Source organism: Cydia fagiglandana, chromosome 4 (assembly GCF_963556715.1).
Source record: "Cydia fagiglandana chromosome 4, ilCydFagi1.1, whole genome shotgun sequence".
NCBI lineage: Eukaryota > Metazoa > Arthropoda > Insecta > Lepidoptera > Tortricidae > Cydia > Cydia fagiglandana.
In genome coordinates, this window is record NC_085935.1 from 1,379,941 (window position 1) to 1,392,016 (window position 12,076).

The 12,076-nt window shown below is 39.1% G+C and overlaps 2 protein-coding genes across 2 annotated transcripts in view; both read left to right on the top strand.

The window, feature by feature from the left end:
* Window positions 1–7,050, top strand: part of LOC134663453 (uncharacterized) — a 116,405-nt gene extending 109,355 nt beyond the window's left edge. The window contains exons 4-6 of the mRNA XM_063519823.1: window positions 515–637; window positions 1,804–1,938; window positions 2,898–7,050. Coding sequence (XP_063375893.1) covers window positions 515–637; window positions 1,804–1,938; window positions 2,898–3,031 — 392 coding nt within the window. The 3' untranslated portion in view covers window positions 3,032–7,050. The remainder of the gene's footprint in view (window positions 1–514; window positions 638–1,803; window positions 1,939–2,897) is intronic.
* A 2,896-nt stretch (window positions 7,051–9,946) lies between these two features.
* Window positions 9,947–12,076, top strand: part of LOC134663380 (uncharacterized) — an 81,932-nt gene continuing 79,802 nt past the window's right edge. The window contains exon 1 of the mRNA XM_063519743.1: window positions 9,947–10,086. Coding sequence (XP_063375813.1) covers window positions 10,011–10,086 — 76 coding nt within the window. The 5' untranslated portion in view covers window positions 9,947–10,010. The remainder of the gene's footprint in view (window positions 10,087–12,076) is intronic.

Consider the following 12,076-nt stretch of genomic DNA (forward strand, 5'->3'; position numbering starts at 1 on the left):
CGAATATACCTTACCAATATTGGCCAAGTAAAAAGTAAATGTTTCGAATTAGGCCATCATAAAGAAAACTTAGGATAGACCACTGAGCGGCTACCGCGAAAACCGAAATTCGCAAATTGCGGGGATCTTTCTCTTTTACTCCAATGAAGGCGTAATTAGAGTGACAGAGAAAAATCCCCGCAATTTGCGAACTTCGATTTTCGCGGTTATAGCCCTGCTCACAACAAAAGGCGTAATGTTCTTCCTTACATAATGTTACTGTTGTTTTTTACACAGTGTTTAATTTAATCAATAAATCAATGTGTAGGTATACTTATCATTTACTTATTTCAGACAAAATACAGTTCATGGTTGTTGGTTACAGTAAGATCTACTTAACTATGTTAATTAATCCTAATCCTAATAACGTACTAATTATCCCTATCATATTACATTGATCACAGCCTAATCACCCACATCAAACCCCATTAACTGTCAGAAGATCTTATAGCTATTATTAAATATATTGTTCCAGAACACGGTTGCAAGGAGTTCAGATGTGAACAGAGTAAATTCTGCGTGAGCGCAGACTTGACATGCGACGGTGTGGACCATTGTGCTGATGGGTCTGATGAAAATACCGCTGCACTATGCCCAGGTCAGTTAATGGTGGGGTTTGGTACGATTTGAACAGCTTTTGTTCACGAGTGAACAACTATTGCTCACGAGTGAACACGGGTGCAAGAGTTCAGATGTGAACACCGCTGCACAATGTCCAGGTAACTGAATAAATAACAGGGTTTGTGTAACATGAAAATATGAAAATTATTGTTCACATGTGAACAACTTTTTTTGTTCGGCCGGGAAAAAAGGAAATGATGTAAACACGTTAGTAAGGAGCTCAGATGTGAAAATAGTTATTTGTTTTAGAAGGGGGCAATGCTGTTGTTTAACAGCTCGTGCTAATATTGATACCCGAGCAAGCGAAAGATTCCATGATTGAACCACGAGCGTAGCGAGCAAGAAATCTAAGCGAGAAATCTAAAGCGTTGCGAGGGTTTAAAAGCACGAGGGTTAAACAAAATTTGCCTCCGAGTGAAACACAAAATTTTTCACCACACCAACCCGACGAAGGCAAATTAAATGTAAAATATCAACCAAATCGAATCCAGTTTTTGAAGTGCAAAGTAACCCTTTCCGAGCTGGTGTGGTGAAAAAAAACCGGGCAAGTGCGAGTCGGACTCGCCCACGAAGGGTTCCGTACCATAATGCAAAAAAAAGCAAAAAAAAAACGGTCACCCATCCAAGTACTGACCCGTCCCGACGTTGCTTAACTTTGGTCAAAAATCACGTTTGTTGTATGGGAGCCCCATTTAAATCTTTATTTTATTCTGTTTTTAGTATTTGTTGTTATAGCGGCAACAGAAATACATCATCTGTGAAAATTTCAACTGTCTAGCTATCACGGTTCGTGAGATACAGCCTGGTGACAGACGGACGGACGGACGGACGGACGGACGGACGGACGGACGGACGGACGGACGGACGGACAGCGAAGTCTTAGTAATAGAGGGTCCCGTTTTACCCTTTGGGTACGGAACCCTAAATACATGTTCTTCGTGAGCGCAGACTTGACGTGTAATGTTGTGGATCATGTGCCTATGGCTCTGATGAAAAATTCCACATATATAGTTTAAGGCGTCCATAAGCTCCGGTATCAGCTTACCACCGACGTGTTTTATATAAGCTTTCGATAAATTTGAGAACCTACTTATGTTCTAGAAGTTGTTTAAAGAATTTAATGTAAATTGATAAAATTTACAGAGATTGGCGGCAGCGGCGGACGCGGCGCGTGGGTGGTGGTGGCGGCGGCGAGCGGCGCGATGCTGCTGCTGGCCGGCGCTGCTGGCGCGTGCTGCGCGTGCAGACGGCGTGCAGACCGGCGCACGCATCTACAGTGTAAGTAGTTAGACTACCTCGCGTCTGGGTAGGTTACCAGAGATCATGGGTGGTGGTGGCGGCGGCGAGCGGCGCGATGCTGCTGCTGGCCGGCGCTGCTGGCACGTGCTGCGCGTGCAGACGGCGTGCAGACCGGCGCACGCATCTACAGTGTAAGTAGTTAGACCACCTCGCGTCTGGGTAGGTTACCAGAGATCATGGGTGGTGGTGGCGGCGGCGAGCGGCGCGATGCTGCTGCTGGCCGGCGCTGCTGGCGCGTGCTGCGCGTGCAGACGGTGTGCAGACCGGTGCACGCATCTACAGTGTAAGTAGTTAGACTACCGCGCGTCTGGGTAGGTTACCAGAGATCATGGGTGGTGGTGGCGGCGGCGAGCGGCGCGATGCTGCTGCTGGCCGGTGCTGCTGGCACGTGCTGCGCGTGCAGACGGCGTGCAGACCGGCGCACGCATCTACAGTGTAAGTAGTTAGACAACCTCGCGTCTGGGTAGGTTACCAGAGGTCATGGGTGGCGACATAGGCGTACGCACGGTGGGGCAAGTGGGCAGCTTGCCCCACCCTGGTCTGTGGTCTGACGAGAAGCTAAAATTTTTTAGGAACAATTAAGGCACGTAAATCTACTTCTGCCCCACCCTTTTAAAAATGCTGGGTATGCCTATGGGTGGCGATGGCGAGCGGCGCGCAGATGCTGCTTGGGTACTGCCACCATTAAAAATAATGACACATGAAAGTGACGCAATTGATAAGTACCTATAAGTGCCTCTACAATTGGGAGAGGCTCGAACCTAGGGTACAAGAGTGTGATTTGAGCATAAGTCTTTCTATATTTATTTACTTTATTGCTCGACATAGGTCTCTCAGTAGTTTCTAGGCTTAGTTTGGAGATCCCTGCGTTAGAAAGTGACCCTGACGTGTCATAATTTAATGGTTATAATACTAACAATGTCCCGTATTGCTTCCAGTGCAACAACTGGCGTCAAACGGCGCCAAGCCCGGCTCACCGGCCACCGTGCTGCCGGGAAACTGGGCGCTCCCTGCGGGCCCGCGCGGGTACCTGGCGCGCCCGGGCCGCCTCCGGGCGCGGGCGCTGCGCTGAGCGCCCCGCACAAGGACGAGTGGTTCGTCTGAGGCGGCCCGGCCGGGCCCGCAGGGCGGGGGCGCCGTACCGGCCCCCTTCACTTACAAAAGTTACAACACTCTGACTGGACGTGAAATTTTGCAGTTTGTGAAAAAAAATACTCTCATTGACTTACAGCTCATCAGAATGATCGAGGGGCCGGCTGGCCAAGTGACAATAGAAAACTACTACATTTCACTTTTCGGCATCGGCATTTGTCGATGTACAGTTGTCATCTTGGCTAATCTCCTAGATCTTTTCTGTGACGTATTGTATGTACAATCAGCAGCAGAAGTTACTAAGCGGGCGAGGTGTTCAAAATTACCTTGACACGCTCTTATTCTCTTAACAATAAAGTTGGGTCAAGATCATTTTGAACACATGGCCCGCTTAGCAATTTCTGCTGCTGACTGTACTTCGCCATCATGTGCGACCGGCCGAGGTACTTAAAAATATCTGAACGTGCACTTTAACGTCTTTACAATTAATGTTTTGTTCAGATATTTTTGAACACGTTAGCTGCTTCAATATATCTGTCGGCTAATGTAACGTACAAGTTTTTTTCTATGAACTGTAATATTCTATAACAACTACCCTCTTTTCAGTAAATATAACACGATTGAAAAAGTGCATACATTATTGCGAAATTTTTATGCCCTTTTTCTCTGCTATCGATGGATACTGAAAAGTCTGATTTCATTACAATCATTTTACATCAATACTGCATACAAATTGAATGCCGAATCGGTGTGAATCGTTATATATGAACTGTAAAAGCTTCAAACATTATTTTATTCCCAAAAATACACAATTTATATTCATCTTTACGTTTATGTTGTGAAACTCGATAATTTCTCAATGTATAAAAGTATTATAAAATAAATGTAAATCGCATATGAAGGGGATGAAATTGTGTTTGAAGTTTCCAAAGGTTAGAGTGTACGAGTATATAATATACAAGCAGAGCCGTAAGTGCAACTAATTTGCACGCAACCACCTGCAATGTAGTTGTATGATGGAAGACTGCTATTAGGAACGTCGAGGGCACACAATAGGTCTTCTTTATAATGTTGTCATACATATAGCCGTACATATGGCGGGTGACAGAAGCCTATGGAAGAGACTGGTCAGCAACATTAGGACATGATGTCACGATCCTCAGCATTGAGGGAACGACTGATGATGATGATAATGTTGTCTTTGAAATATCTAAAGAATCTTAAGAACAAGAAAAGTATCTGCTCTGATACTGAAGTTTCTTTCTGATAAATTAATTTTGTATCAAGCAGAAACGTTTGCGAACGACCAGACCAGACCAGAAGGACTGCGCTGCGTCTGTGATCCGGTGGTCGTGGGTTCAAGTTGGGAAGAAATAACAAATTAAAAATGGAAAAATTCACTGTCTTGGGCCCACTTAAACTACTACAACACCGTGGATTTGGGGATTGAGGAATTGGGAGGGAGTGCGCTGCGGCCTGAAGGTGTAGCAAGCAGGACTTCATTCCTATTCCTTGGTATATTTAGTAGGTATCATACTTCCAAACAAGAAGATCAAAATTTATCATCAAAAATCTTCTCAAGGAGCATTATAAAATGACTAAATTGAGTGAATGTCCTCGGCGATATCCTTAAAAATGTCCTAGTGTAATCTAACATTACTTGAAATGAAAAAAGGGTTTCGAATAGGTATCAAACCTAATTGAGATTGTACACCTTTCTGATATCAGTTAATGTAAGGTTAAGTTATTCAAGGACATGATAATTGTAATTAGTTAGTTATTTCTGAAGCTATGTTGAGAACAGTTGGGAAGTGAACGGACATGAAAATAAACCTCTTCCTACTTCTTCCATAATACAGACACTATATATATTATACTAATATCTGCCATTTTTTATGTTACTCATTGTTCTATAAAATATGATCTCATGGAAATGATTCCCAACATTCTATAAACCGAATCTTAAGATTGTAATTTACTATAGATCTCATTTTTCTTCTTCAATTTTTCAGGCAACTTTTTTTTAATATACCTAATTAATGGTTTTTTATTTTGTACTTATGTTGTTCATGTACCTGTTGTACTTTTGTACTTAACGGGTACACACATCTAAAAATGTATGTACCTATACATATAAATAAAAATAAACTTAGCATCTATTATGAAATAATTTATATCTGTCAGCTAACCGCTAAACTGCCATGTTTTACGCAAGCAAATTATTTGTTTAAGAGATGACGATGCTCATACTTTAAGCCCCATTTTATATGATGATATGAGTACATACTTTTCAACTCAAATAAGCCTATAATAAGTATATACCTCAAATATGTCGGTTCGATTCCCAGCTGATTTCATTGGCACTATCCCCGCTTCCTACCCCCTCCTTTCTACCCCAGTACCGACCCGCAAAGTGCTAACATTCTAATGTTACAATACATAGCCGTTCTAGACTAGAATACGCAGTTGTATAAAATTTTCCGCAAGAATAATAAATATAAATCACAGACAATACTATCATATCATCATTTATCATATTATTATATTTAAAGTGGTTATCGCTATAAACTAATAGCTATATGAACTGTATAGAAGCGATTTTAAACAAGACCTTAAATCATGAAGTTGAATTTGAAATTCTAGTTTCGCTTCTATACAAAGTTCTTTATTATTCTTGTGGCTAGCTACATTAATATCATGTTGTAAATAAACATTTCATGGGACAGTCATATTCTAAATATAAAAACTGCCTCATCTTTACTCAGTGTTACCCTATCATATTGTTCATTCTTCTATCTCTGCGAAAGAATATCGTGCATTTTGTTAAGGGATTTGACTGTACCTTTTCATACAAAACAGTTACACAAATAGTATAATTCGTAAGGGTGTAACTCTTTTGTTAAGGGTCGACATTTTGCAGACTGTACTATTCTTACATGAAGACGATAAATACATTCTTATTTACCTCCAGCAATAAAGCAATAAAATGTATATTATATACGGAAGTATTATATAACATATCTTTATACACGTACATATCTTGGGCCGAATGTCTACCTAATGTAATCGTAATATAATTTAAAGATAATATAGGCATTTTATAAATATAGCAAAATATTTTATAAAAATACGTTTAATTTAATTTTATAGAGTTAAACTGAAATACAGGCATTGAGAAATGAATTAACTAACATACGTCGCTCATTAAGAAACTTATCGGGAAAATAATCCTTCTTGTTAAAAAGATAAGATTGAAATTAGCACAAATGATGTGCCATTTACCAATGAACGTATTTCGGTCTAGGTAAAGATCGGCGTACGTATTTAATAATTAAATCTGAATGTATAACTTGTATTCGTGTATGTTAAAGAGGCCTGAGGAAGCGGGGGGCGCGGCCCGGTGTACTGTCTCCGCGGTATTGTACACACGGGTATTGCTGTACCTAGCTGGTACACCAATGTTATAACTAACTTTGGCTGAATATACTCAGCGTTAACGGGTAAAAAATGTTTTACATACAAAATGTGCTACTAAGACGTTCACGCGTATTATCAACAGAACTTCAAGATTTATAAAAACCGTACAGTTGTCAAAGAAGCGTACTCAATGTTAAAGATTTGAGCAATATTGATTCTGTCTGTCTTATTATACATTGCCTGTTTAAGTACGATTTCTATTACACTTTACAGCAAACACTCTGAAACTTATCGATTCTACATGTACAAACAAGTACAACAGTACCCCAATAATACCTAACGAGTGCAGTACTTCAACGGTACACGTGTACTTAGTACATGTACAAGTGTACCGGGCGGGTACGTACCGACCCGATGGGTCAGGACACAAATCTATCCGAATGTATCTAATCTAAGTTAGCGAAGATTTTTTTAGGTGAATTTTTACTCGTTTAGGGGACTCGTGTGATGTCCAATTTTGGTGTTGCGAGCGCAGTGTAAATTATCGATATGACATTAAACATTTTTGGCTTATTGTTCGTATTATTGAGTTTATTATTCTGACCGTTTTACCTGTTTTTGTACCCTCAAAAGTATTGAAAAAACAGAAAGATGAAAATTTGAATTAGGAATCAGTTACAACATTTTTAATTCTCGCGTTTTGTACCTACACATATTAAATTATACAAAGGGGTATAGCGCGATATAATTTCATTGTTTTTACCTTAAATTAAACTTTAACGGGTAGCTAAAATTTCTTTGTGTGTTGGGGTAGCCCTAACATTTTTATAAACTAATTTCGGGTAGTTTAGTGTTGTTTTATTTATATCTCCGTTGACATTTGCTAGGACGTCAGTCTTTCCGTGACCACAGCTGGTACAACTCAGCTGAAACGTCGGAATTTAAGGTAAAAACAATGAAATTATATCTCGGTAGACCCGTTTGTGTAATTAAATATAGGAATCAATTTAAAAAATGGGTGTAACATGAAATTGAAACATTTTTAGTGCCTAATAGAGGACTGTCAGTGAGCACATGTGTATTTGCATAAGATGTCGTCATTTGATATCGATCAAATACTTAAAACGTGCTCCGAGTCAGGCGTGGCTCACTCCGCGATTTCGTCGCTTTGCTACAGGTAGCTAAAAGTACATCCGTTCGACCCCAATTTTGGGGTTTGCCATAAGCCGCACGTGGCGCTGTCGCCACCTAGTGGCCATATATCTGTGCTGATCGTGACAGACGCGTTTTGTTAGAGAGTGAGTCTTCTGTACCTAGTACTATTATTTATTCTGTGCCCGAGTTAGCACACAGTATGTTTACCAACCGTACAAATCTTGTGCATTTATAATTGATTTCTATCGTATTTTCTCGGAAACGTTTGTATTTGTCATGCTACTTCAGTCAACCTCAGCACTTTTTGTACCGAGACTGATTGAAATAGCAAGACACGTTCGTACGTTTCCGTGAAAATACAACTGTACCTACCTTTCATATATTGCTTGTTATAAACCAAAGGCGCTTGATTTCTTAATTTTTCTTTGAATCCCGGCAATGGATCTCAATTAGTTCTACGTTTTATAACATTTGGAATATTTATGGTAAATAAATTCAATATATTTAGTTAACCTTTAAACCATTTGACGTTCCTTTCTAGTCATTCGACTTCAAACCGTAATTCTTATTATTGTAGAGATGCGTTTTTGTTTTAGTATGTTGCCGCTATGGACTTAAACGGTGGGCCACTTGCACCACCCCACTAACCTGGGGTTAAGCGGTTAAACCGTTAACCTAGTGTCAAATTGTACTGGTAACCAAGGTAACTCCAGGTTTAACCGGTTAACCCCGGGTTAATGGAATGATGCAAGTGGCGCTTTTAATTATTCCTCATGTTCTTGGCAAACCGTATATTCCAGAACATATTTATTCGACGCAAGTATCATTTCACTGTTCCGAGGGCTCTCTAAACAAAAGTTTTAATTACAATAGCCCTTTGCCTCGGTTGTTCAGTAATTAGCACTCTCATAACTTTGCAGCCTGTTGTAATGAATATAGCAAACACTAAGGGCTTCAAATCAAACTTATTTTCAATAGAAATAGAATAGAAAAAAAACCGTGACATCTGTATGTAGTACCATCACCACGGCATCACCCATTCGGCGATGCCAAATGTCAGGATTGTTAGGGGAATCCTGACATATCCGGATTTTGGTTCCTTTGTCAGGATTGCAAGTGTCAGGGTTTTAGAAACCTCGACTAACCACTAGCTAGAAGCTATAGCTAAGGTTGGAGGTGGGCAGAGTAAAAGGGAGGGGGGTTATGCTGTAGTAATATGTAATTGTAAATTGTTGATTAGCTCAGGACCGGGACAAGTGGCGTACTAGAAGAGAGGCCTATGCTCAGCAGTGGGCGATAAAGGGCTGATATGATGATGATGATGAATTGTAAACCAGATACACGGACCAATTTCAGGTTAAAAATATAGTAGGTACCTACCTAAAAGATTTATTGGCCAAAAATAATGTTTATATATGAAAAAACAGTGGAACTGATAACCTTCTCTTTTTTTAAAGTCGGTTAAAATAAGGATTAACATATGTAGTTTTTTCTATTACTGACAAAACTTATGTAGATTGTAGTTCCACACACTTCTAAGTTTTATTTTGTTAAGACGCATTATGCCATCTAGCGACGAGTAGCGGAACTACTTAAACAACAACAAAGCTCAAAGGGAGCTTTTAGTTTACTCCAAAAATTATACACATTAGGCGCTATTTACAAAGAAATAACTGTACATAATTACTTTGCTATATACGTCTAAAATAATGAAGGTTTACATGAAATCTGAGTGAAGTATTATTCTCTTTCCTTCTTTACGAGTGTTATTACACCGTAATAGGTACAATTATTTACACAAAAGTAAACTTTTTGCCCGGCCGGTGACCGCTGTGTGAGGTAACAACCACGTGTGGTCATTATTGTTTCATTTTAAACCTTAACTTAATAGTGTAAGATTCAATTTGCTTTAAAATCATATGATGTAACTTTAAATCAAATTAAAGTTGTTCAGTCAGTTGAGCTTTGGCCGCGGTCTGAAGCGTCCGCGTGAGCTTTTAAAAGCTTTATAGGTACAATTTCGAGTGCGCGTTTTTAAAAACTTTCGTGTTTTTGAATGAAAATTAAAGAATGTAGTGTAGTGTGTTTTACAAAACGATATTTTATAGTGTTAGTTGAAGTTATTATCACGATTTCAATGAATAAGAGTGTTTAAAATCAAAATTGTATGTGTTTAGGTTATAGTTATTTATGACTAATTTAAAGTAGATTTTAGTTAACCATGAAATGATTTTAACTATTTTCAAGTAAGATCAGTGTCTTATTTAATTTTGTACGTGCATATTAGTGTAAAAATGCGTTGATTTCCATATTTGATTCAAGTGTGGAGGTTATATTATTGTGTTGACCAATTGTGGAAGGGGCAGTTGTGTTGTGATGTTGTGAAAATGAGGTTGTTGTTGTGCTTGTTGCTTGTGGTTGCTGTTGCTGGGAAGGGGAAGAAGCATCGGCATAATAAACCAGGTGAGTTGAAAAAGTAACATTATAATATTTAAGAATTTAGTTAAATATATTAGGTACGGGTAGGTAAACATATAAAGGGTATAGCAGGATAGCCTTTGAAAAATTGCCCCCACCGTTTTTGGGTCGAAACTATAATCAAACGATTCCTTTTGAAGAGGTCCATAGCCCTGCACAAAGTTTCATCCCTCTGTTACCCCCTGGGGGTGAAAAACACCCGATTAACCCCAAAACTATTTTATTTATTTTCTCCTAAACTATGAAATTCTTTATAGGTCGATGACTGCTCGATCATTTTCGCTTTATAACGAGGAACTTCATCGAGAGCACGCATTGGCACACCGGTGCAGGCTGGTTAATCTAATTAAATTAATGGTAAAAGAATCTGCTTTTTATAGAGTGAAACACGAAAAACTTAGGATTTTAGTCTCCTTTTATTAGGATTACCCAAATAAAATGATCATTAACAACAATAAAATAGATAGTCAGACCAAGAAAATTCTGCAGCGATTTTTATAGCCCACGCGGTGCAAGTGTTATTTATACTTCATAATTTCATAGAAGTTTGACTTTTAAAATAACACTTGCACTGAATGGGCTATCAAAATCGCTGCAGACTTTTCTTAGCCTAACTCTAAATAATGCAAAATTATTTCAAGCCCGTCCGTTTTATTTTGTGACTGACTGTACACTGAAGAGTTCCCATGAGAAAACGACCATTTCAATTAACAGAATCATGACCAACCACCATTATAGTCATGTTTATACAATCGATATACGCTTGCCCGCTATCGGGTGTCATTCCCACCAGAGTAGAGTTTACATAAACGTAGTCCATCTGTAAAATAACGCGAAGCGCGAGTGGTAGCGGTAAGGCGGGCGAGTTATAAGCTGGAGTTCATATAGTTAAAATGGCTCGTCCCCATTAGTTCCTTGGAATTTATGTTCAACAAACCAAGATTTCTGGTTCAATCTTTTTGGTTAAGGAAAACATTGGGAATAAATACTCTTAATATATCTGCTTGAGTTTAAATATGACGCCATTGAAGCCATGAAAACCGGAACAAGGCTAGTAAGACATTTTTTTATATAAAATTAGTCCCGATGCCGGCTATTCCTGGTTTTTACTGTACGATTAGGGAATATTACACAAAACTCTGCGTAGGGGGCGCCACTACCACTATCCATCACAATTTGGGGGCCTACCGCGAAACAAATCAAAATGTCGTTATTTAAATTCTCTATCACTCTTGCATATTCAACCGTAAAGAGGTACCTAATAGATAACAAAATTTCGTTGTTAACAAACCGCCTTGATGCATCAATGTCATATTTTATTGTTTGTGAAAACTTGAAAACATAACCTTAGTACACGGGAGCATTCCTTAAATACGTATACGAAATACCGTTGTTTGAACAAAAGTAGACTACTGTCACTGCCTCTACATATACTCTGCTTGCACGTTCATGCATCCCATATTCCTTATTACTAAAAGATATCTGCAGTTAAAAACCTACAATGTTCGTTCGCAGTGCTGACTAGACAAAGATTTTCCATGAACGGGGCCTGTCCTTTTCTATATTAATCTGTATTATAAAGAAAGCCACGAATTTTAAGGAATGTGCGTTTTGGGGATTTTAAATATACAGTCTATAAAGATGGTTGAGGAAAGGATTTATCCCATCAAAAACATAAATGTAAAAAAGGAGAGCCAAGTTCAATACAAAAATTATGCTTGGCTGTGGGGTTCGCCGCAAAAAGAATGGAGATCTAAATGAGTACCAAGTTCTATTCAAAATCCAAATATGTATTTATAGGTCTCATTTACGCTAAAATAGAAAAGCTGAGTTCGCATTAAGGTTCAATTCAAAGGATTCCGACTGCACCAACATTACTGCAGAAGTGTTGCTGCCATAGGGTTGTTGTTGTTGTTGTCCTAAGGCACCCTAGAGGTGCAAAGGGCCTTCACAAGCTCGCGCCACGCCTTCCTAT